Source organism: Delphinus delphis, chromosome X (assembly GCF_949987515.2).
Source record: "Delphinus delphis chromosome X, mDelDel1.2, whole genome shotgun sequence".
Lineage (NCBI taxonomy): Eukaryota > Metazoa > Chordata > Mammalia > Artiodactyla > Delphinidae > Delphinus > Delphinus delphis.
In genome coordinates this window covers 27,660,543-27,687,147 of record NC_082704.1, presented here as the reverse complement: position 1 = coordinate 27,687,147, position 26,605 = coordinate 27,660,543, and the positions used below count along the sequence as shown (strand labels likewise).

Here is a 26,605-nt window from a genome sequence, read left to right as displayed (position 1 = left end):
TTGCACGTCTGGAGCCTGTGCTCTGCAACGGGAGAGGCCACAACAGTGAGAGGCCCGCGTACCGCAAAAAAAAAAAAGATTTGGGCAGTCAGAGATGGAAGAGGAAAGGCATAACCAAAGGCGTGGAGATGAGGAATGTGCAGAATGTTTGACGATGAGTCTAGAGACCAGAGTTAGGGCCAGATTATGGGAATGCCTCTCATGTCATACTAAAACATCTGGTTTTTATTTTACAGTCGCTGTGAAAGCAATGATTTTTTTGAAGCAGGGAGGTGATAGGAAACAGTTGCTTTAGCACGATCATTTCTATGTTAGTCTTCATTCTCACTGTTCTCTTGTTCTTTCCCCATTTGCTACCTCCTGAAACCCGGCAGAGAACGGGGGTGGGGAAACAGGGCTAGGTACTGTAAATAGGTGCTATGGGGGCATATCAAGAGGTAGAAAACACGGGCCTTGTTTTCCAGGTGTGGAGAAAATATTTATATAGAGCTAGCTCGTGTACTACTCTGTATTTATATTCTAGTTCATATTATAATGAACAGTAAGAGTGATAGGAGTTCAGAAGAGGAAGAGATTGTCCTCAGGTAAGGGATTAGAGAAGGTTTAAGATTTTCAACCTTGTTTTAACCCCTCTGATGGCATAGGCCTTTTCACTCTGCATAGTGATTATTTGAAACCTTTACATTCACCTCATGCTCACTGTGCCCACCTGCATCTGCTTACTTTCATCAGATAACCTTGCTTCCCACACTGCATGTAGGTGTTAGAGGCTAAGAAGCCTGAATTCAGTCCTTTTCATCATCTCTCACTTCCCTCACCTGCAAACTTGTTGTCATCTTTTACCTCATTTTCATGCCATTCCTGAGAATTTAGTATTCTTTTTTTTTCCTGTCCGAAGTAGAATGATATAATATAAAGAACACTGGATTTTTTGGAGAAAAACCCAGATTTCAGTTTTGACTTTGTAGTTTACTAGCTGTGGGACCTTGGGCGAAATACTTAATGCCTTTACCTCAGATTCCTGCTTTTGTAGAAGGGAGATAATCTAGCTCCCTCACAAGGCCTGTGTAAAGATTAAATGGCAAATGTGTGTACTGGGTCTGATACACAGCAGACCTTCTTTCTTTTCTTCTCCAGAACTTGTTATCTTCCTTTCCATTGGCTCTTTCCCCTCGGCTTATAAAAATGCTGGATCATTTTCTTGCACCCTCTTCCATGTATAGCCAAGCTTTTTGAGAACGTAGAGTGTGCTGGCTGTTCCTGTCTTCACCTCTTATTCATTCGTAAATTTACTGTAATCTGGCTTCTGTTATTGCTAAAGTACTCAGAGCTCAGAAACTACCTAATTGACAAATTAGGTGGACTCTAGTTAATATTTCTCTGGTAAAAGTAAGGTAGGTCTAGGATAAAAATTTGAAGATTGAGAAAAATTAATATGTAGAATATGCTGGGAAATCAGGGATGAATATTATTGAACGGCTTAATATCCAGTTCAACTTGGCATGAATTTGTAGTAAACCACATCAAGATAGTTCCATAACACATTCTGTTAACTTTCTGGAGCCAAAGAATTGAGAAAGCAGAAGTCATCCATGTCTCCGTGGTGGAAAGATAAGTGAGTGGGCTGGGAGATTTATTGTGTTAATAATGACAGGACGGGTAGAAAATATATTTTCTTCTAAATGTTGGTAGGAGACGCAGAAAGCCTGCCTGTAGTTTTCAACTGTAGATAAGAAATAAAAGGGAAAAAAGGCAAGATGAGGTGGGTATTTGAACTCTTTGCACGGTCCTGCCATCTCTCTGCAGAACAGGGGATTAGATGTAGCCTGTTTAAGAACATTAATCTCCCTGCATCTGCTGGCTTTCCATGTCAGGCTTGAGTTCAGAGCTGAACAACTTGAAATCTTGTACAAGGTGGTTTTGATTCTCATAGTTTTGTTAACTAGGCTCAAACCAGCAGGCAAGTAACTTGGCATAAATATGTAAATGAACTATGACATGAAGCATCTGAATGTAAATTTAGGTTTAAACTTTCTTTTACAGGGTTGATTGAATTTTTGTGATTACACGTACTAACACAGATTCCCTATATAATGGTTAAGAGTACAGTGTCTGGAACCAAACTCCCTACGTTTATGCCAGCTTCATCACTTACTAGCTTTGTGACGTTGGACAAATCACTTGGTCCCTCTGTGCCTTAGTTCCCTCATTTGTATAATGATGATAGTAAGAGTGCTATCTTACAAGGTTGTTGTAAAGATTAAAATACGTAAAGTGTTAAGAACATTGCCTGGCACATAGTAAGTACTATATAAATGATTAGCTGTTATTTTGTTCTTGTAAATAGCTTCACTGTTTTTTTTCAACTGCTTTTTAACCTTTCATCAGATTATTGAAAGTATTATTGAAGAGAGTCAGAAAGTACTACAGCTGGAAGATGACTCTTTGGATTCCAAAGGAAAAGGACAGTCTGATCAGGCTACTGCCAGTCCTATCATGGCTGGAACAGATATACCTGGATTGTTAGCCGTAGATCAAGTACTGCAGGAAGATTCCCAAAAGGCAGAGAGTCAGGATGTATCTGAAGAAACTGAATTAGAATCAAAAAAATGTTTTCCTTCTGATGACACATATGACAAGCCAGTAGATGAAACCACTAAGTTAACTGAAATAAGTTCAACTGAACAACAGCTTAATGTGCCTGAAACTGAAACAGAAGTGTTGAACAAGGAAGCAGTGGAAGTCAAAGAAAGTGATGTTCTAGAACCTGCATCCTCACACTCCTTATCTACTAAAGATTTTGCTGTTGTGGAAGAAGTTGCTCCTGCCAAACCACCAAGACAGCTTACTCCAGAACCTGATATAGTAGCTAGTACAAAGAAGCCTGTTCCAGCACGCCCACCTCCTCCAACTAATTTCCCGCCTCCTAGACCCCCACCGCCATCTCGACCTGCTCCACCACCAAGAAAAAAGAAAAGCGAATTGGAGTTTGAGGCTCTTAAGGCACCTGATCTAGATGGCAAGTATTAATTGAGAAATAGCTATTTTTGTGGGGAGTTCTTGGAGTTGAAACTTGAACTTTCTGATTTTTTTTTCACTTTATGCTGTATATAACAACATTGATGACCAAGTTATAAAACTTATTTTAATAATAGAAAATCAAAATGTTTACATTGGTGTTGTTACATTACTGTAATTAAACATTTCAGGAGACTTTCAAATCTGTTACCATTGGAGAGCCAGTGTGGCATAGTGAAAAGAGCGTAGAATTTGGAGACTTCAGATTTGAATTCAAGTCCTAGTTCTCTTCATGTGTAAGTTGTGTAGCCTTGAGGAATTTAACATATTTGAACCCTGGTTTTCCCATATATAAAACGAGAGTAATAAAACCACTTTTCTCAGAGGATTGTTCTAAGCATCAGCCAGATAAAGGTTAAAGCACTTTTCAAGCTATGTATAAGGTCTTATATAAATATTAGTTGTTGTTGTTGTTGTTGTTATTATTGCAGTTCCCAAAGAGAATATTACATCTGATACTCTCCTAACTACAAACATGGCTTCAGAGAGTACAGTCAAAGATTCTCAGCCTTCTCTTGATTTGGCAAGTGCTACCAGTGGAGATAAAATAGTTACTGCCCAGGTTGGTGAATTTGTGTTATATTTGATACAGGCTTTCTCAACTTTCTGCAACTGGCTGGTTTGTTGATTGTTTTGGTTTTGGTTTTGCTTTTGGTTTTGGTTTTGGTTTTGGTTTGTTGATTGTAGAACCTTCTTTCTTCTCCAGGCCAAATATTTCCTTGTCCCCAAAACCTGGCTACCTTACATCCCTTGTCTAGCTCTGCTACTTAAGTAGCTGGCTGATTCTGGCAAGCTATTTAACATCTGAGTCTGAGATGGCTCATTGATGAAATGAGGGGAAAACCTTCCTTGAAGGTTTCTTGCAAGGTTGAAATGAGCTAGAGTATGCCAAGTACCTGGCATGTAGTAGGTATTCAAAAAGTGACAGATGCTGCTATATGTAATATTTATTAATAAATACCAACTATAATCTTCATTTATCTGACCTATAGTGGTCAAAATTGGGGACTTTTATTTTTTATAATTTCCTTTTCCTAATCATGAAAAAAAAACTTCATACACTAGGCTATGTATCCATATATGAGGCAATAGAAAGGACTTGATAACATGAATTTCTGCCACTGTCAAATTCTGGGATTCAAGAGGGTTACTTATGTGGTAGCTGTGGTTAGGGCAGGTTAGCCGACTGGGAGATACTATCATACTAAGTGAAGTAAGTCAGACAGAGAAAGACAAATATCATATGATATCGGAATCTTAAAAAAAAATGATACAAATGAACTTATTTACAAAACAGAAACATACAGACTTGGAAAACAAACTTATGGTTACCAAAGGGGAAAGGTGGGGGGAGGGATAAATTGGGAGTTTGGGATTAACATATACACACTACTATATATAAAATAGATAATCAACAAGGACCTACCGTACAGCACAGGGAACTCTGCTCAATATTCTGTAATAACCTCAAAGGGAAAAGAACTTGAAAAAGAAGAGATACATGTATATGTATAACTGAATCACTTTGCTGTACACCTGAAACTAACACAACATTGTTAATCAACTATACTTCAATATAAAATAAAAAAAATTTTTAAATCAAGGATTCTGTGGCCAATGGAACTTGGAATAAAATTCAAAGCACATACACACACAAAAAGACACTATAGTCTTTTCAGAGCCTTAGAGCAGAGGTCAACAGTGGCCTGATTTTGTAGGGTCCCCAAGCTAAAAATGGTCTTTATATTTTTAAAGGGTTGTTTTTAAAAAAAGAATATGCGACAGACACTATATATGAAGCAAAAAGCTTAAAATATTTACTATCTGGCTCTACAGAAAACGTTTGCCAACCCCTACCCTCAGGATATCCATGTGTATAGCTCTGATTAATGGCAATATTAGTGCTGGCATTTTACTGGTAGAGAACTGCTTTTGGGCCAGGTTCAAATAGAACATTTATTTGCTTTCAAGACTACTCAGACATTATTTCATGAGCAGCAACACTTTTGGTACCCAATGTTTTTCAGCATGCTGGGAATAATAAAAGACTGAAATGGAGTGCTCCATTTAAATTTTCAGTAGGCTCCATTATCTGTATTCTGCAATTCTTTAGAACTGTGTGTGGTAATGAATAATTGAATATTTATAGAAATTGATTCAGTCTACTTTCTGTTTATAAAATTATAATTTCAGGAAAATGGAAAAACACCTGATGGGCAGACAATAGCAGGTGAAGTGATGGGCCCTCAGAGACCTAGGTCCAACTCTGGGAGAGAGCTTACTGATGAGGTATAATTAGATTTTTTGGTTCTTGAAAACATAAAACATAGAGGTCATGATGAGAAGATGAAAAAATTCTAGAGATGAATGGTGATGATGGTTGCATGACAATGTAAATGTACTTGATGCTGATGAACTATACAATTAAAAGTGGTTAAAATGGTAAATTTTGTATTATATATATTTTACCATGATTTAAAAAAATTAGCTTTATTGCTGTTAGGCAAAAACATCATAATGTAGAGGAAAAAATGAAAATTGAAGATTGTCTTAGTTTTTTTTTTTTAATATGCTGGAGTTTGAACTCTGACTTAAACTTGCCCTTTCACATAATTATATGGTGGAATAAGTGTATTGAAAGCAAGGCCTATGTTTTATAGAAAGTGGGCTTAAAAAAAACTTGATATTATAGGTATATGTTTTTATACATATTGGATTATGTACAGTGTATACAGACTCAATGTTTAATTCTTACCTTAAAATTTAGTATACATCTATTGGCCAATTTATTCAGAATGAAGTTTTGAAGCAAAATCTTAACTTTTGTTTCTTTTAAACAGTACATTTAAAAAAATTATTGTACTTTGGAAAACGGTTTGGTAGTTCCTCAAAATATTAAACATCGAGTTAACCATGACCCAGCAATACCAATCCTATGTATACACCAAAGAGAAAGGAAAACATACATCCACACAAAAAATATACATAGGTGTTCATGCTAGCGAAAGTGTGGAAACGACACAAATGTCCAACACTGATGAATGGATTAATAAAATGTAGTATATCCATCCATGTGGACTATTTTTTGGCAATTAAAAGGAAAGAGATACATGCTGCAATATGGATGAACCTTGACAGGATGATGCTAAGTGAAAGAAGCCAATCACAAAAGACTACATACCATATGATTTAATTTATATGAAATGTCCAGAATAGGCAAATCCATAGAGAAAAAAAGTAGATTCGTGGTTGCCAAGGACTGGGAGGAGAGGGGAATACAGCATGACAGCTAATGGGTTTATGCTTTCTTTTGGGGGAGGTAGAAATGTTCTAAACTTAGATAATGGTGATAATTGCACAACTCCGTGAATGTACTCAGAACCATTGAATTATACGCTTTAAATGAGTGCATTTTGTGGTGTGGAAATTGTATCTCACTAAAAATGTTTAAAAAATTATTGTACAAGTGGGAGGGGCCCCAACAGTGAGGGGCCCGCGTACCGCAAAAAAAAAAAAAAAAATTATTGTACATAGTACTGAATGTATCTAGAAAGTTCTTAGCTTGAATTTTTGAGGATTTTGTAGATTCAAAAAGATAATTAAATTATAGGTACTCTTGGTGTTACTTTTTACTTCAGGAAATTTTAGCCAGTGTAATGATTAAGAATCTGGATACTGGAGAAGAAATACCTTTGAGTCTTGCAGAAGAGAAACTGCCAACAGGTATTAATCCTCTCACTCTACACATCATGAGAAGGACTAAGGAATATGTAAGGTATGGCCTAATGTTATTATTTATCATTTGTAGTATTTCATTCAGAGTGGTGAAAAGTTCTCTGTTTATGAACTATGAGAGTCCCTAATTTGGTTTCATTCAGTCTTCTTTTTTTAAAGTTAGAATTAAAATTAGAGTTAGTTAATGTATGTATTCTTAAACTTTTTTAAAATGAGCTTTTTTTTTTAAGATTCCACATATAAGTGATATCATAAAGTATTTGTCTTTCTCTGTCTGATTTATTTCATTTAGCTTAATGCTCCCAAGGTCCATCCATGTTGTCACAAATGGCTGGATTTCCTTCCTTTTTATGGCTGAATAATATTCTTCTCTGAGTGTGTGTATGTGTGTGTGTGTGTGTGTGTGTCTGTGTGTGACATTTTCTTTATTCAGCTTTGTTCTCAAGATTGTACAATTACTTGGGGGAAAATATATATATATCTTAAATCTCATAGTATTTGGTTTGTCTTCTTTTAAAATGATTTATATTGGATTGGCCAAAAAGTTTGTTTGGGTTTTGTTATGACATCTTACAGAAAACCCAAACAAACTTTTCAGCCAACCCAATATTATACTAGAGACAATATTAGAACACATGAAGCTAAAAAGCCATGTGGGATAAACGCCTGGTCTTCTGAAACCTCGCTTTAAGGATCAGAAATTTTATAAATAATTGTATTGTCTTTTTAGGGTCAGAAAGTGTCTTTAGAGTGAGGTGATTGACTTTACTGTGAGATGTATGTAGAACTAAGAAATAATTTCGGTGAAAGCAAAGCTTTCACATGATGTGCCTGGTAAGTAAGGAGGGAGATATTTATAAGTTAATGTGTCATTTCTGTGCAGCATGTTTTGCCCAGCAAAAAGCCTTGTTTGTGTTAGGTTTTTCATAAATTCCTAAATTGCATTCGTTTGCATTTTGTACATTGCACCTTGCTTAAAGATTCTACGCTATGATCTTTCAAGTCTTTAAATTCTCAGGGTCATCATTTAAATTAAACTTATATAAAGCATGTTAACATTTTTTTCTTACAGTGATTAGCTAATTGTATACTAAGTACACACAGAGATTTTTGAGAAGTGTAGGGGAAATGGCTTCTTATAAAATGACTACTTCTTGTTGTAGTAATGACGCAGCACAGTCAGATGATGAAGAGAAGTTACAGTCTCAACAAACAGATACTGATGGTGGAAGGTTAAAACAGAAAACGTGAGTTACATTACATCCCTTTTCTTCATTTCAGGCTTTTATTATATATATATATGAGAGCTGCCATATTTTAAATCTATACTCTGTCCAGTTTATATGTCCATCCACCACTACCACTCCCTGCCCTCGGGCAATGGATTATGAGTTCCTTGAGGCTGTCTTGGTCATTTTTATAGCATCTGACATACAGTAAATGATCGATACATTTTGCATCATGCTTGTATTTTTCTGATGGTAGGTGCCAGAAGTGTTGGTAGAAGAACATGATTGTCCTTGAAGTTGCTTTTTCCATTTCTCATCTCTCCAAATCGTATTTGTCTTTCTAAACCCAACTACGTGAGATTCTTCCTTACTACTCCAGTACATAGTAAAGTTTTTCCTGTTCTCAATTTCAATGACACCTATTGTCTACATAACTTACATTTGCTGTTTATATTTTATATTATCTTAAACTGTTTTCTGATTTTAAAAAATAAGATAAATACATGTTAAACAACTAGACCATGTGTTGCAAAAGGATTTTGATCACATCATTCTTCTTTTTCCCCTATAAAAATCTAGCACAGTGGTGGACATGTATGTTTTGCTTGATTATACACAAGTCACTTAATTGGCAATAATTCAGTCTAAGGCCTAAAATGAGCTCTCCACTCAAGTCTGATCTTCTCCTAGTGTGGCAAGTATAGCAAAGAAAGCATTGAGATTTTTTAGAGCAGGTATGCCCACAGTGGAGGTATATGATAACACCTCAGCTATCTGGACCTTGGCCTTCTAGCAATGGCAACTATTGGGAACCGGAGAATTAGAATTGTTCAGGAGACATATAGACATCCAGGAAAGATGTCACTTGCTCCATGCACTAAAGCTCATTATTTTTTAAAAGAAAAGCTCCTCAGGTTCATTCAAAGCCTTTATACTTACTTCTTACATAATTTCTAAAAATCTGGTCATCTGGTATCTGATCTCAGAGCAAAATAGAAGCAGCAAACTGACATGTAAATCAACACATAAGAATGTCACATAATACTCTGATTGCAAGAGAGGAATCAGAAAATGATAAAAAAGGACTCGCATTGCACAACCATTTCACATGGCAGTGCTTTCAACTTCTTCTTATGTTGTGACATACAGAACATGGTATTATTTGCACTGAACCCTGGGGTAAACTGATGAGGCAGCTGATGGCCAAAAGAGACTGGCCCAGGGTTCTGGTTTCTCTGGGCCCTACCCTGTTGCCTTGAAGGCTGAGAGGGGAACCAATATTATGGCTCACTTGCAATCCATTTGAAAAGCCTTGAATGTATTAAAGAATAGTAAAGATGGTAACTGACCCTATTTATTAAAGAAAGAAACTTATCGAGCATTAAGTGCCATTAAAGAAGGCACAAAAGTATGTATTTTAGAAATGTTCTCATCCAAAATGATTAAAATATGTTTCCTTGCTTAAAGTAGTACTAAACCTGTAGTTAACCAGAAAATATAACTTCAGAGTTATAGGTAGCAGAGACCTTATTGTGATTTTAAAAATGGTTTATCTGTTTTTAATCTCTATATCTGTATTTAATTTCTGTAGCACAGATATAGAGAACAAATTAGTGGTTACCAGTGGGGAGAGGGAAGGGTGGGGAGGCAAGATAGGGGTAAGGAATTAAGAGGTACAAACTACTGTGTGTAAAATAAATAAGCTACAAGGATATATTGTACAGCATGGGGAATATAGCCACTATTTTATAATAACTTTAATTTGATTTTTATTTTATATTGGAGTATAGTTGATTTACAATAGCATGTTAGTTTTACTGGTATACAGCAAAGTAATTCAGTTATACATGTATCCATTCTTTTTCAGATTCTTTTCCCATATAGGTTATTACTCAATATTGAGTAGAGTTCCCTGTGCTATACAGTAGATCCTTGTTGATTCTCTATTTTATATATAGTAGTGTGTATATGATAATCCCAAACTCCTAATTTATCCCCCCCCCACACCTTTCCCCTTTGGTAACCGTAAGTTCGTTTTCGAAGTCTGTGAGTATGTTTCTCTTTTGTAAATAAGTTCATTTGTATCCTTGTTTTTAGATTCCACATGTAAGTGATATCGTGTGATATTTGTCTTTCCCTGTCTGACTTACTTCACTTAGTATGATAACCTCTAGGTCCGTCCATGTCACTGCAAATAGCAGTATTTCATTCTTTTTTTATGACTGAGTAATATTCCATTGTATATATGTACATCTTCTTTATCCATTCCTCTGTCAGTGGACATTTAGGTTGCTTCCGTGTCTTGGCTATTGTGAGTAGTGCTGGTATGAACATTGGGGTGCATGTATCTTTTCAAAGTATGGTTTTCTCCAGATATATGCCCAGAGGAGTGGGATTGCTGGATCATATGGTAGTTCTTTTAGTTTTTTAAGGAACCTCCATACTGTTGTCCATAGTGACTGTACCAATTTACATTCCCACCAACAGTGCAGGAGGGTTCCCTTCTCTCCACACCCTCTCCAGCATTTATTGTGTGTAGACTTTCTGATGATGGCCATTCTGACCGGTGTGAGGTGATACCTCATTGTAGTTTTGATTTGCATTTCTCTAATAATTAGTGATGTTGAGCATCTTTTCGTGTGCTTTTTGGCCATCTGTATGTCTTCTTTGGAGAAATGTCTATTTAGATTTTCTGCCCATTTTTTGATTGGGTTGTTTGGTTTTTTTGATATTGAGCTGCATGAGCTGTTTTGTATATTTTGGAAATGAATCCCTTGTCTGTCACTTCGTTTGCAAATATTTTCTCCCATTCTGTGGGCTTTCTTTGTTTATGGTTTCCTTTGCTGTGCAAAAGCTTTTAAGTTTAATTGGGTCCCATTTGTTTATTTTTGTTTTTATTTTCATTACTGCAGGAGGTGGATCCAAAAAGATCTTGCTGCGATTTATGTCAGAGTGTTCTGCCTATGTTTTCCTTTAAGAGTTTTGTAGTATCTGGTCTTACATTTAGGTCTTTAATCCATTTTGAGTTTATTTTTGTGTATGGTGTTAGAAAATGTTCTAATTTCATTCTTTTACATGTAGCTGTCCAGTTTTCCCAGCACCACTTATTGAAGAGACTGTCGTTTCTCCAGTGTATATTCTTGCCTCCTTTGTCATACATTAATTGACCATAAGTGGAGTATAATCTATAAAAAGTTTGAATCACTACATTATACACCTGAAACTAATATAATATTATAAATCAACTATACCTCAAAAAAAAAGGTTTACCTGGGAATTCCCTGGCGGTCCAGTGGTTAGCACTCTGCACTTTCACTGCCGAGGGCCCGGGTTTGATCCCCGGTTAGGGAACTAAGATCCCACAAGCCGTGTGGTGTGGCCAAAAGAAAAAGGTTTATCATCTGTGTTTTATGATTATCAAAATAATACAGAAATGGGTAAAAAAGAAAATGAAAGCCTCTCATACTCTCACCCCCAGAAATAATCTTTAGGTATGTTCACCATAGAATTTTTTTAAAATTTATTTATTTTTGTCTGCGTTGGGTCTTCATTGCTGTGCGCGGGCTTTCTCTAGTTGCGGCGAGCGGGGGCTACTCTTCTTTGTCATGTGTGGGCTTCTCATTGCGGTGGCTTCTCTTGTTGTGGAGCACAGGCTCTAGGCGCGTGGGCTTCACTAGTTGTGGCACGTGGGCTCAGTAGTTGTGGCTCGTGGGCTCTAGAGTGCAGTCTCAGTAGTTGTGGTGCACGGGCTTAGTTGCTCCATGGCATGTGGGATCTCCGGACCAGGGATCGAATCCATGTCCCCTGCATTGGCACGTGGATTCTTAACCACTGTGCCACCAGGGAAGTCCCCACCATAGAATTTTTTTTCTCACAAAAGTGAAGTTATACTGTGTCTATAGTTTATTGACTTTAAAAAAAAATACCTATTATGTAATGGACATCTCTTCATATCAATACCAGTTGTAGCATATTGTAGTCTTTCTGTCAGTTAGACATGGGAGTTTGGTGCTGCAGATAAAATAGTTAGGAAGACAATCGTAGTCTCTGCCCTCATAGAGCTTCCAGTTAAATAAGAGAAGCAGACACTAAACATGTAATTACACAGATAAATCTAACTATGTTTGTAGTAATTACTATAGAAGAATATATGGGGTGCTATGGGTGTGTATAACAGGAAAATCTGTTCTAAAGAGTCAAGGAGGGCTTTTTTAAAAGAGAGCTGTTTGTTCTGAGACCTAAAAGATGAGTAGAAATTAGCCAAGGGAGAAGTGTTCCAGGCAGAAATAACCACCCATCCAAAGGCCTTGAGGTGACTAAAAGCTTGGTACATTTCAAGAACTGAAGTTAGGGCTTCCCTGGTGGCACAGTGGTTAAGAATCCGCCTGCCAATGCAGGGGACACGGGTTCGAGTCCTGGTCTGGGAAGATCCTACATGCCGCGGAGCAACTAAGCCCGTGCGCCACAACGACTGAGCCTGCGCTCTAGAGCCCGCGAGCCACAACTACTGAGCCCACGTGCCACAACTAGTGAAGCCCACGCGCCCAGGTATCTGCACTTTAAAACACTCCCCTCCCACTCCGTTCCCACCAAGTGATTATTATCCACCACTGAAAACTAGTGCTCTAGAGGATATGATATTATACATTGGGGGGAACTGCCTATATTTCCTTTGTAGCCATATTGATTTGAGTATATTTATTCCATAGAACAAGGGATTTGGGAACTCAAAGACCTACTATGTATATAAAAAAGGAGTTATTTCAAAATGATACACTTTACCAGTCACAGCTCATGAGATTATCTGTGAATTGTTGAACTTTTACAATTAGTTGAGTTAATAAGAAGTAATTTGGGTTGGGATTTTTGGTTTTTTTCTTTTTTTGGCATTTTTGTTAAGGACTCAACTAAAGAAGTTCCTAGGAAAATCAGTAAAGAGAGCAAAGCACCTTGCTGAGGAATACGGCGAACGTGCTGTAAATAAAGTTAAAAGTGTTAGAGACGAAGGTAAGTGAAACAGAACATTTCAACTGAATACTTAATTGATTTGTAATCATTTAAATTTAGCCTGTAGCTTGTAAGAAGCATTCTATTTTATTGAAAGTAATAAACCTTAATAGCTAATATCTTAGTATTTCAATAAATCATGTTACTCTCACTGTCAGTTTTATGAGTGGGAAGAAAAATGAATTTATGCATCTTAAACATGAATTTGTACATACTTTGTGACTAGCAACCTGGAAGAGTTGAGTGTTCAGTAATCAGTTGTAAATTCGTTTTGTAAGGCTATTTAGTGTTTATAAATATTCTCAAAATTAGGTAAATTTTCTGAATTTCCACACCTTAACTTCCTATGCCTTTGTTATAATTGTGCTCATTTGTTTTATTTAATAAACACTTATATAGTATTTATTCTGTGCCAGACACTGTTCCAAGCACTTTCACCTGTGTTAACTCATTTAATCCTCTTAAAAACTCTATGAGGTAAGGACCATTATTATCCCCATTTTATAGATGAGAAAACTGAGGCACAAAAAGGTCAAATACCTTGCCCATAGTCACACAGATAATAAATGGCAGAGCTGGATTTGGACCCAGGCAATCTGGTACCAGACTCCATGCTGCTAACCAATATGCTGTTTAGTAATAGACAGATTTTGCTTTTCCAATTAATGAATTTTCTTGGTAAGCAGTAGATATGAAAATACGACAGTAGGGTTATCTATATTAGCTAGTGATGATTTCTATTGCTTTTCTATTCAGTGTTTCATACTGATCAAGATGATCCTTCATCAAGTGATGATGAAGGAATGCCATACACAAGACCAGTTAAATTCAAAGCAGCACATGGCTTCAAAGGACCTTATGATTTTGATCAGATCAAAGTGGTACAAGATCTTAGTGGTGAACATATGGTAAGCAACCTTTTTATTTTTCAGGATTGATTCTGTTTTCATTGAGAGAAATACTTTGGTTTCTATAAAGCTGATGTCTTATGTATGTAATTTTGCTAGCCTGAGCCATGAAAAGTGAATTGATAATAATATGATTTAATGAATAGGTAATGCAAAGTCTGTCTCTGAATGATTGTTCAAGAAGTGACCTATTGAATAAGTAAACTCTAGGCCTGTATTATTAAGAAAGCTATGCAAACTTTCTTTTACCAGAGAAAGGTACCAAACTTTAAAGCAGTTAAGGGTGATCTGTCACTTTGAACAATGTTTAAAATGCTCCCTGGTATATTTTAAATAATTTATACAAATATTTCAAAGCTCAATATATTTTGTAAAGTGACAGAACAAGAAGAGAGGTAGAGGTACAAGTCGTCTATCAGAGTTAAAATGTACCAAAGTAGATATAAAGTTCACAAATACATTACAGTTACCCCCTGAAAATGCTAGGAACGCAGGGAAGGCAGTAATAAACTCAGAACTGGGTAAGTGATACTGTTGGTCTTCGATCAGGGAATCTGCTTATCTATTTAGATTTTAAATCTAAAAGTTGGCTTACACATATCAGTTGGCAGCCAGATTTGAATTTACTTTGGTGCTTATAATCTACACATAAAACATTTGAGTTGTATAGCACAGGGAACTATATTCAATATCCTGTGATAAACTATAATGGGAAAGAATATGAAAAAGACTGTATATATGTGTATAACTGAATCACTTTGCTCTATAGCAGAAATTAACACAACATTGTAAATCAACTATACTTAAATAAATTTTTTAAAAAGGTTCAATTGAGGGCTTCCCTGGTGGTGCAGTGGCTGAGAGTCCACCTGCCGATGTAGGGGATGCGGGTTCATGCCCCGGTCCAGGAAGATCCCACATGCTGCGGAGCGGCTGGGCCCATGAGCCATGGCCGCTGAGCCTGCACGTCCGGAGCCTGTGCTCCGCAACGGGAGAGGCCACAGCAGTGAGAGGCCCGCGTACCGCCAAAAAAAAAAAAAAAAAAAAAGTTTCAATTGATTATAGTAACTTCCTTAAGGAATCTGATGAATTTCCTTGTACTGTATTGGTTCTCTTTCATTATTTCCAGTTTTAAGTAAATATCATTGAAGTAGGCTCCAAATGACAAATTTCTTAACATACTTGAATTTTGTGGAAATGAATGTTATTCCAGTAAATAAACTGTTACCTTTAACTTGGATGATCTTTTTGACCTGCATAGATGTGTGTTATAACAGTGGTTATAACAGTATTTATTGTAATAGGATTTGGCCTTTCCAATTTAAGTGTTCACATTCTTTACCATGCCTGCCCCCCACCCCGCCACACACACACACACACACACACACACACACACACACACACACACACACTTCCGCACTGTTCTTAGTACTGTCTATCTGGGAATTTTAGCCATATGCTGCAAAACCTTTTTTCTGGGGAGAAAAATAGAATGAGACCATACCATTCCAACACTTCTAAATAACCAGTGCTGTGAGGGTCACTGCTAAGCTGGGCCTTATTCTTCCCTCAGCCCTGGTCAGGAGTTGTTATTGCTATTCTGAGGTCTGTGCCCCCTCCTATCCCACTCGCCCTCATGTTCAGCTAGAAGACTGAGATCCCAGACTAGGATTTGTTCTTTTGCAATGAAGGTTTCTGGCCACCTCAGATCTCCCATTTCCATTAATATGTGGACAAGGTTTTGGGTCTTGAAGTAGTTTATTTTTATTTTTTTATAAATTTTGTTTTGTTTTGTTTTATTTTTGGCTGCGTTTGGCCTTCGCTGCTGCACGTGTGCCCTCTCCAGTTGCATCGAGCGGGGACTACTCTTCATTGAGTGCACAGGCTTCTCATTGCAGTGGCTTCTCCTGTTGCGGTGCCCGGGCTCTAGGCGCACAGGCTTCAGTAGTTGTGGCTCATCGGCTCTAGAGCGCAGGCTCAGTAGTTGTGGCGCACAGGCTTAGCTGCTCCATGGCATGCGGGGTCCTCCCGGACCAGGGCTCGAACCCATGTCCCTTGCACTGGCAGGCGGATACCTAACCATTGTGCCACCAGGGAAGCCTGAAGTTGTTAGTTTAGATTATGCAAACTGCAACTGTCTTTTCCCTCTCTTCTAAAAGTCCCTTTTTGTGGTATTATAGCATCATTGGACTATTGGCCTTAAGTGGTGTTAGTTATGTGAGCATTATCTTAGTGTATAGTAAGTCCCCTTACATACGGCCCTTGTTGTGAACTTTCAAAGACGCGAACGTGCGTTCACATGTCTAGTCACGTAAGTTAGTTCACGTGTCTGGTGTACATTGTCACGTGTGTGCATCCTCTACAAGTGGTTGTGTTTTTGTGTACTTTACAGTACTGTATAGAGTACAGTAGTACAGTATCTTTATTTCAAGCCCATGATGTCTGGAAACAGGCGTAAAAGCAGCGGTGATGTAGCTGGTACTGTACTATGCTTTTCAAGGTGTACTGTACTGTAAGATTTTAAATGTTTTCTTTATTTTTTGTGTTTGTTATTTATGTATTATTTGTGTGAAAAGTATTATAAACCTATTACAGTACAGTACTGTATGGTTGATTGTGTTAGTTGGGTACCTAGGCTGACGTTTTACAAACGCACTCTCGGAATGGAAGTTGTTCATATGTAGGGGATTTACTGTATGTGTAATTTGGCATAATTTTTTTCTTTGGCTTAAAAACAATGTCTCAACTTCTAAAGTAATAACTTTGAACCTTCCTTTGTTTTCACAGGGAGCTGTTTGGACCATGAAATTTTCTCACTGTGGCAGATTACTTGCCTCAGCTGGACAAGACAATGTAGTAAGAATATGGGCTTTAAAAAATGCTTTCGACTATTTCAACAATATGCGGATGAAATACAATACTGAAGGTATTTTTCATTTATTGGTGGGTTTTAAAAAATCTGGAGACATCTGGCATTTTTACATTTTAGGTATAATGATACCCTCTTATCTGGCAATCATTTGCAGCAAGCACTACTTTCCATAAAAGCCACAAACTTAAAACAGAAGTCAACAGCAAAAAGCATCTAAACCCAGTGAAAAAAGCTACCACAAAGTTTTTGACTTTATCTCTTTTTAGGTGTACCGCAGAGTTAAATTCATCAACTACCGAGAACAAAGTTATTTGGTTTCCCCTGGTAACTTTCAGTTCTATCTTAGGTTAAAATGAAATATCTGATTAATCTAGAAAAAGAATGAGAATAATGTTTACATCCAGTAAGTAAAGAATGATTAAGGAAACATAGCCATGGAAAGTAAATGTGATTTGTCAGTACATCAAAGGGTATATGAAACTAGGTTAAATGGAAAAGAGAAACCCCAGAACATGATGTGTATACGCAACGATTAGAACTATGTAAAATATTTCTGTATTGTGTTATCAGCAAAGTGTGTAAAATTGATGTAAATAGGAGCTTTAAGTATATGGGATTCTTGTCTTGTAATTATTGTCATTATTTAACTGCAGTACATTTTCTCCACAAACCCCTCACCACCCAATCATCCAAGGCTGAACACAGAAGTTAAGGGATGAGAGAAAGGAGAATAGAGGTAGTATGGGCAGGAGTATAGACTGTAGTTGAAGCAGCAGTTTGAGGAACATAGAAATCTAGGGAGGGCCACTAAACTGGCCAGCGAGGCCCATATACTTTAGTAGCCCCATGGGGTTGTTTGCAATATGTTATAATACATAATTCAAGATGATGATGAGTTGACAAAAAGTAAAACTATGTTTATTATACATTTATTGACCTGCCTGGAGCAGAAAGACTATTTTCAGTGGCCATTGAGACTTACCCCAGCCCAGACCCTTCCTGCCCCTGTATTCATCTTCCTATCTGTTACGATTGGCAAGAATGTCTTCACGATGAATAATGAGGACTTAACAGTATTTTTTTAAATTGGGGAAGTGGTTAAGCCATTTTATAAATATTTTATATAAAAATGATAAAAACAAATATTTTGGTGCATAAGAGTTAACACTTCGCTTGTTTAGAAAAATGTATTTTTCCAGAATGATGTATTCTATGACTTTTAAATAGGTGTTACTGTATTATTATTTCTGATTGATGTGTGTGTGTGTGTGTGTGTGTACACTTGTATATATACGTGCCTTTTTACAATTATTATGTTGTTTTAGGACGTGTGTCCCCATCACCTTCTCAGGAAAGTCTAAATTCATCAAAATCTGATACAGATACAGGGGTATGTTTATTATTTTATGGTTACTATTGTTACATACTATGATTTTTTACCATAAAGTACCTTATTGTTTATCAGATATTACAGGTACATGAAAGCATTTAAAATTGAGATGCATTAGAACTGAGTTTTTTTCTATTAGAATTGTTAAATGAAAAATTGTGATGTTTAAAGATTGTCAGACAGTAACTAATATTACTCAAGCTACTATACTAATGTAAACTTAAATAAAAAAATTCCCTCCCCTCAAATCCATGTTAGATATTTTAAAAATAATAATAGTAACAGACACCTGAATTAAAGATAATTAAGGAAAGAAAAAAGATATTGAAATATTTTCATTTTTCCATCTTCTTGGTTTAATAAATGTTTTATCCCAGTGTCAGGTGTTTAAAATATCTTAATGATTTTCATTTGGTTTCAGAGCTGGAAGGTTAAATATAACTAGTTTTAACCTAAGAAGCGGAATGCAAAATATTACTCTAAGCTGTCCCTGTGCTTCTTGTGTATTCAGCAAGGCAAGGGTGATGTAAACAAATAGAACCTAAAATGTCCATCTGCTCAACAGTATTTTCCTGGGATTTCATTGGCTCTATAGTATTTGACACTAATTTTTCCTTACTCTGAACATACTCCTCTCAGCTTTCCATGGTTCTGTTTTTCCTTGTTCTCTTCCTATATCCCTGCTGTCTCTTCCTCTTCCACCCCCTAAAATGTTGCTGTTTTTCTGGGTTTTGTCCTTTGGCTATTCTCAGTTGACATATTCACTCGCTACCTCCAATCCTGAACTGGCTTTAGCTCCATAATTCTTGTTTCCTTTCAATAGCTTTATGTTTTTTAAACAACAGTGAAATCTTATTGTGCATGCTGCCCTTTTCACATAATAATATGTATAGGCTCTCTCCACCTACACGTTCTTTAAGCACATCAATTAATAGGTGTGAAACTAAACTCCCTCAACAAATGTTTTCTGAGTGCCTGTTACATGTGCCAGACACTGCTAGATTCTGCAAAATCAAATGAGACTTATTTTCTGGCCTCAGGGACCTTGCTAACTAGTGAAATAGATATATCTGCAATTATAGTATTGGATGGTAATACTCTATAGAAGATACTACACAAGTATACAAGTTAGCCTTATGAATTAGTGTGTCAGGAAAAGCTCCCTGGAGGCTTTGAACGAGGAATCAACTATGTGAGGGAAGGAAGGGGCGTATCAGAGCAAATAGCAAGTGCAAAGGCATGGAGGCTGAGACGACATGGCATGTTAAAGGTACTACCTGGCTGGAGCAAAGGGTGCATGTGTGAGAGTTGTAGGAAAGGTAGGCAGGATTGGTATTTTCAGTGGCTTTTTCTATTAAACCAAAACATACGAACTTTATCCTCAAGGTACTAGGGGAAGATGGGCTTTGAGGGGTTTGGGTCAGAAGCTGAATTAAAATGTTCAGATTTTTGTTTTGGAATGAGCATTCTCGTAGCAGTGTAAAAGATAGATTGGATGGGGGGTTCCTGGCTAGAGACAGGGAGACCACTTAAGAGGCTCTCAACCCCAGAGAGAAATGGGTACTTCGATTATGGTAGATTATGAAAGCAGTGAGTCTAGAAACCATAAAGAGGAGCTGAATTTGAGAAATATAAAAGAAGGACTTGATGACTGGACTACCTGGGTAGTAAGTAAGTAGCCTAGGATGATTCCCAGGTGTCCAGCTTGAGCAACCGGCTAGATATTAATGGTCATTCACGGAAATAGTTTTATTATTATCTACCCACAACCCTGCTTCTCCTGTTTTGAGCCTTCTTTAATGGTATCAACATCCATAAGTTACCTTTTTAACTCAGAAACACTCATTACTTTTTCGTCCTTACCCACATACCAAATGAGTTAAAAATTCTATCCGCTCCACCTCCTCCTACAAATGCCCATGGAATCTGACCCCTCATTACTCACCTCGTCTAGGTCCTTGACGCTCATTTAAATGCTTGCTGTAGCCTCCTAGTTGGTTTTTCTGTCTCTGGTCTCTACTGCCACCAGCTTTTCTTTTTTGGCCACACCATGTGGCTTGTGGGATCAAACCTGTGCCCCCTGCAGTGAAAGCATGGAGTCCTAACCACTGGACCTCCAGGAGATTCCCTTTTTTTTTTTTTTTTTTTGTCAAAATACAGACCTGTGCCATTTTGTGATTTAAAGTCTTCTGGTGGCTCCTTGTCACCACTCTTCCTGATATTACCTCATCTTACCTTTTTAACTCAGTTCTAATTCCCTAGTACCTGTGCATCCTACTTGCCATGCCAGATATAGGTCTGTATCCTAAACACTCTTTCACTTTCATGTCTTTGTTCATGTTGTTTGCTTTGCCAGGAATTCCCTCCCTGTCCCCTTTTCTTACAGGGCAAAGCCCTACTCATCCTTCAAGATTCAGCTCAAATATCTTATCTTCTCTTATTATTTTCCCTGAATCAAGCAGACAAAATTGTTCCTCACTTGGGTTCTGACAGTAGTACATCATATGTACTTTGACATTGATATTATTTACCATGCCTTCCTTGGCAGTTTGTCCCTCTGGCTAGGCTCAGGGCTGATTTAAGGCAAAGAACTGTACTTCACAGATCTTAGTATCCTTGGAACCTAACCCCATGCCTGACTGTGGTAGACCTAAATCAGTGTTGAATTCCTGCTTCTGTGCCTTTCATTCATTCCTATTCCCCTTATCTGGATGCCTGCGGTCTCCCTTTTTTCTACTTAAAACTTGCCCATTCTTGAAGGCCCACTTCCTCCATAAAGCCTTCACTGACTAATGTAGCAGTGAAAATTTTAACCACTTTGCTTTAGGGGAAAAGGATTTGCTTTTATTAGTTTAATTTACCATAAAGTTTCCAGGCCTTGATTACTATTAAAAACAGAGACTATTTGTACTATCTTATATTATGCTTATTTTAACAATCCTACTTACAGATTCTTAACTACTTCCATCCCCGCCCCCCCCCCAAAAAAACCCTAAGTAACTCCCAATCTTGTTTGAATAGAAGACCTTTTAAATGAGGAGCATAGGGACTTCCCTGGAGGTCCGGTGGGTTGGGACTCCGCGCTTCCAATGCAAGGGGCATGAGTTCTATCCCTGGTCGGGCAACTAAGATCCCACATGCCTCTTGGTGTGGCCAAAAAAAAAAAAAAATGAGCGTAGTAGTTCTTTGACCCAAAAAGTACTGAGCCCCTGGAGTACTGAGCCTTTTTTCTGGAGTAGTTGAGTATCATTTATATCTATTGTTTTCAGGAAAAGATACTTTGGGGTTCCTTTCACTTCTGTCATTCTATATGGGGACAGTTAAAAGAAGCCTCTGTTTCATATGCCTTTGTCTTTAACCTGGTACTCGCTGCAGTGAGGCACAGTAAGCACAGTGGAGTTTATTTCCCTGATATGTGTGTTCTTTTTTTCTTTTTTCTCATGATAGTGATATCTTATATATATCTCTTTTGATACATTTTTACTCTTGCCTTCTTAGCATCCATGTAAAATAGAATACATAAAAGTACCTATTGTACAGTTGGGCATACAAAACGACACACCCAAGATCACTCACCTACTCGTTGGTCATGCCAAGCCTAGAATTCTGGCTCTTATGCTCTCTGTTTCTATTGATTTCCGAAAGTAGCTCAGTAAATGTAAGGAAGAGCAGCGTATTTAGTTTGCTCCATTATGCTACAGACTTGTAACATTTCTGCTTGACACGAGAAGTCATAAATATGCTATCTACCTAAAAATTAATGTTTTTCTTGGATAAATCTGTTTGGTGCACTTGATTAGTGGAATATCAATATGGGTGTTCCAGCATTTAACTTCTGCTTAGAACTTTTGAGAGTAGATTGTAGGGGAGGAAAAAAATTTCCTCTACCCTCTTAGGTTCTGTGGCTGGGAACTTCGAAATAACCTAACAAAAGACAGATTAAGAGGAGAAACGGTTTATTACGTATGCATATGGGGGCCTTCCTAGAGGAATAGTGAAGACCCAAAGAAGCTATTAGACTTAGGCACTTATATATCATTTTAACAAAGAGCAAGAAATTTGTGGAAAAGTGACAAGATAAAGAAAAAGAAGTTTAGGCTTTTAGAGGTGGTAAATTGTGGGAAGGTAAATCTACTGGGGGAAACTAATGGAAGATAAGGGTAATTTAGTAAGGTTCTGTTTAGGCAGTTAAGATTGATTCTCCCCTTCCTGGTAAGGGAGAGGTGAGGGGGAGACACCTTCACAAAGGGCACTTTATGCTCTGCTTTCAGGTAGAAAGGGGAAGGGCAGAGACTTTTTCTTGTGTCTGTTTCCTCTTAGTTGCATTGAGCTCAAAATAATCCTTAGGCAAAGGGGCATATTTGGGGGTGACATATTCTGATCCCCTTCAAAATCATTAGAGTCTAAAATGGATGAAAGGCCTTAACTGTAAGGGAATGAGAGGGAATTTTTATGAAATTGTACATATGCAGTATTTATTTAAAATATGCACTGATTTAGATTTGGTTCAATCAACAAGCAATTTTTAAACGTCGACAGTGTGTTAGGCACTGAAAATATAAAGATGCAGTGGATAATTCATACCAACGAGCAATGCATGGGAGAAGACAGACATCAACAATGATATTGCATTGGCCAAAAAGTGCCTTCAGTTTTTAAGTAAAAATAAAAGGCACATTTTTCATTTTCACCAAGGACTTTATTGAACAACGTATTCACCCTTTTGTTCCACTACCTTCTGCCATTTTCCAGGCAACTTCATAATTCCGTCTTCCCAAAACTTTTTATCTTTTTGCGCAAAGAACTGTTCCAGGTGCCTTTTACAGTCTTCCAGGGAATTGAAATTTTTTCCTTTAACAGAATTTTGTAAAGACCTAAATAAAAGGAAATCCAAAGGTACAATGTCTGGTGAATATGGTGGATGAATCAGAACTTCCCAGCCAAGCCGTAACAGTTTTTGCCTGGTCATCAAAGAAACACACAATCTTGCGTTATCCTGATGGAAGATTATGTATTTTCTGTTGACTAATTCTGGACGCTTTTCGTCGAGTGTTGCTTCCAGTTGGTCTAATTGGGAGAAGTACTTGTTGGAATTAATCGTTTGGTTTTCTGGAAGGAGCTCATAATAGAGGACTCCCTTCCAATCCCACCATATACACAACATCACCTTCTTTGGATGAAGACCGCCCTTTGGTGTGGTTGGTGGTGGTTCGTTTCACTTGCCCCATGATCTCTTCCATTCCACATTATTGTACAGTATCCGCTTTTCATTTCCTGTCACAATTTGTTTTAAAAACAGAATGTTTTCATTACGTTTAAGTAGAGAATTGCATGCAGAAATACTGTCAAGAAGTTTTTTTTCCACTTAACTTACGTGGAACCCAAACATCAAAGCGATGAACATAATCAAACTGGTGCAAATGATTTTCAGCGCTTGATTTGGATATTTTGAGTATGTCAGCTATCTCCCGCATGGTATAACGTTGATTTTTCTTAATAAATGTCTCAATTTGATCACTATCAACTTCAACTGGTCTAGCCAACCTTGGAGCATCGACCAGCGAGAAATCTCTAGCACAAAACTTCGCAAACCACTCTTGACACACTCGATCAGTCACAGCACCTTCTCCATACACTGCACAAATCCTTTTTTGCATTTCGGTTGTGTTTTTACCTTTCTTGAAATAATAAAACATAATATGCCAAAAACGTTGCTTTTTTTCTTCCATCTTCAATATTAAAATGGCTACACAAAAATTCACCAATTTTGATAAGTCTTTTTTTAAATGCACGCTGATATGACAGCTGTACATACAATCTAATAAAATTGTTTCAAATGAAGTTAAAGACAACTAAGTGCTACTAGAGCCATCTTATGGAAGAAAACAAACGAACCTTCTGGCCAACCCGATAATATATGCCCAAAACAGAATTAAGTATCATTTTCCTGAGAAAACCACTCCTTTGATGGTATGCATACTTGATATCAGTTCATTATTTAACATCCATACCATCTCCTGAGTTAGAAACTGTGATCACTTTTCACTCTCCTCTCCCTTCAGTGTCTGCTCATTTACCAGATCCTGCCCGCTTGATCTCAGAAATGTCTTTGGAATCTGGCCATTTCTTTCATTTCCACTGTTAAAATCCAGGCCTTTATCTCTTACCTGGACCACTATAGCTGTTCTCCCAGATTCCAGTCTTTTATCCACAGAATTATGGATAAAATTATGCCAGCAGAATTACTTTCCTGTAAAACAAATCTCATCATGTTACTCTCCTGTTTTAAGCACTCCTTTGGCTCTCTTTTTTCCTATAGAATTAAGTCTAAATTCCTTAGATGACCCAGTCTTTCAGAGATCAGCCTGACCTCAGCTCTCATTGTTATTTCCCACCCTTCCCTCTCTCAGACCTTATGTTCTGAGCCACTTGGTTGTTCATGCCCCAACAAAAATGTCAGACCCTTTGTTGATTCCCTGTACTTAACAATACATATGCAGTTCCCCTTTGCCTGGCAAATTCATTTAAGACTCGTCCCCTCACTGAAGCATTCCTTGCTTCACCTAGTAATTTACTCATGTGCTCCCTCACTGTTCCCATGGTACTTTGCCCATAGTTCTGTTAAAAGCACTTACTGTATACTATATCAATTTATGTAACAACAGCTAACATTTTATGAGCCCTTACTATGTGCCATGTACTTTGCTAAGTACATTTTATGTCTTACTTCACCTCACAACAGCCCTGGTAGTGCTGTGAAGTACTATTAAGAACCCTATTTTACAGATGAAGAAAATGCTTAGAGATATTGAGTAACACCAGTTTCACACAGTTGGTAGATACAGCAAGAGAATTAGAACCCAGCTCTGATCTGTCTTTAGAGCTTATGCTCTTAACCATTATGCTCCACTAGTTGGCCTCTGAAGATCTGGCACTACGTCTTCATTTAGTCCACAAATATTTATTGAGTGTCTACTGTGTATTTATCATTGTTCTAAGAGTTGGGGATATAGTAGTGAACAGAAGAAACAAAAAAATCTATTGTTATGAAGCTTATTCTAGTGGTGGGAAACAGAGAAACAAAACAAGTAAATTTTGTAATATATTAGAAGGTGATAAATTTCATGGAGAAAAATAAAGCAGATAAGGCGGGGTGACAGGAGGTAAATATGGTGGACAAGCAAAGCTTCACTGAGAAGTCATTTGAGGAGAATCTGAAGGAGGTGAGAGAGGGATCATCTGGCTATCTGGAGGAGAAGAACATTCCAAGTGGAGGCAAGTGAAACTGTGATAAGGCAGGAGTCCTGGTATGTTCAGGAAATAGCACTGAGGCCCGGGTAGCTGGAGCCAGTGAGCAAGGAGATGAGTAGTAGAAAATGAAGTCACGAAAACAAAAAAAAAGAAAATGAAGTCACGGAGGTGTAGATGGGCCAGTCATAAGGTGTAGGACACTGCAAGGACTTTGGCTTTTGCTCTGAGAGAGAAGCCAATGGAGGGTTTTTGAACAGAGAATGACAATCTGACATATTTTATTCTGGCTTTTAAATACTGAGAATAGATTATAAACAGATAAGAAATATTTATTTTGGTATTTCAAGTAGCATACCATATCTGGTATATAGTAAGTGTTAATATCAAAAGACTTACAAGTTTTCAAAGCAATCCAACTTTAAATGACGTTTTTAGATAATCTGGATATTTGGATATGGATTTGATATTTGATGATACAGATGGTATTTTTTTAGGTATGATAATGTAATGGTAGTTAAATTTAAAAGATTACTAGTTAGAGATACATGTAGAATATTTACTGATAAAATGAATGATGTTTAGATTTTGCTTTAACTGCTCCAGCAAAAATAAGCAAATACATAAAAGTGGGAGGATTGAAAAACAAGGTGAATAAAATGTTGATAATCATTAAAACAGGTGATGGATGCATGGGTTTCATTATACTGTCTACTTCTGTGTATATTTGAAATGTTCATAATAAAGTTTTATATATACATTATATTTACATAGAGATATAAATATCTCTCTACATATAGATATCTAGAGAGATATAGATAAAATATATAACATTTCACTTGGTAATTCTACCTTTAAAAATCTATCACAAAGAAATGATCATGTATGCCCAAAGATGTAAGAGGATTTTCATATTAATGTTCTCACAGTAGCTAAAATTTAAACAAACTGAATTTTTTTTTTTTTTTTTTGCGGTACGCGGGCCTCCCACCGCCGTGGCCTCTCCCACTGCGGAGCCCAGGCTCCGGACGTGCAGACCCAGCGGCCATGGCCCACGGGCGCAGCCGCTCCGTGGCATGTGGGATCCTCCCGGACCGGGGCACGAACCCATGTCCCCCGCATCGGCAGGCGGACTCCC

General features: G+C 37.4%; 1 protein-coding gene across 1 annotated transcript in view; it reads left to right on the top strand.

Moving 5' to 3' along the window:
• Window positions 1–26,605, top strand: part of WDR44 (WD repeat domain 44) — a 79,401-nt gene that overhangs the window by 31,641 nt on the left and 21,155 nt on the right. Inside the window, exons 4-12 of the mRNA XM_060001630.1 lie at window positions 2,389–3,019; window positions 3,510–3,640; window positions 5,272–5,367; window positions 6,717–6,853; window positions 7,977–8,060; window positions 12,943–13,049; window positions 13,806–13,957; window positions 16,745–16,883; window positions 18,155–18,219. Coding sequence (XP_059857613.1) covers window positions 2,389–3,019; window positions 3,510–3,640; window positions 5,272–5,367; window positions 6,717–6,853; window positions 7,977–8,060; window positions 12,943–13,049; window positions 13,806–13,957; window positions 16,745–16,883; window positions 18,155–18,219 — 1,542 coding nt within the window. The remainder of the gene's footprint in view (window positions 1–2,388; window positions 3,020–3,509; window positions 3,641–5,271; window positions 5,368–6,716; window positions 6,854–7,976; window positions 8,061–12,942; window positions 13,050–13,805; window positions 13,958–16,744; window positions 16,884–18,154; window positions 18,220–26,605) is intronic.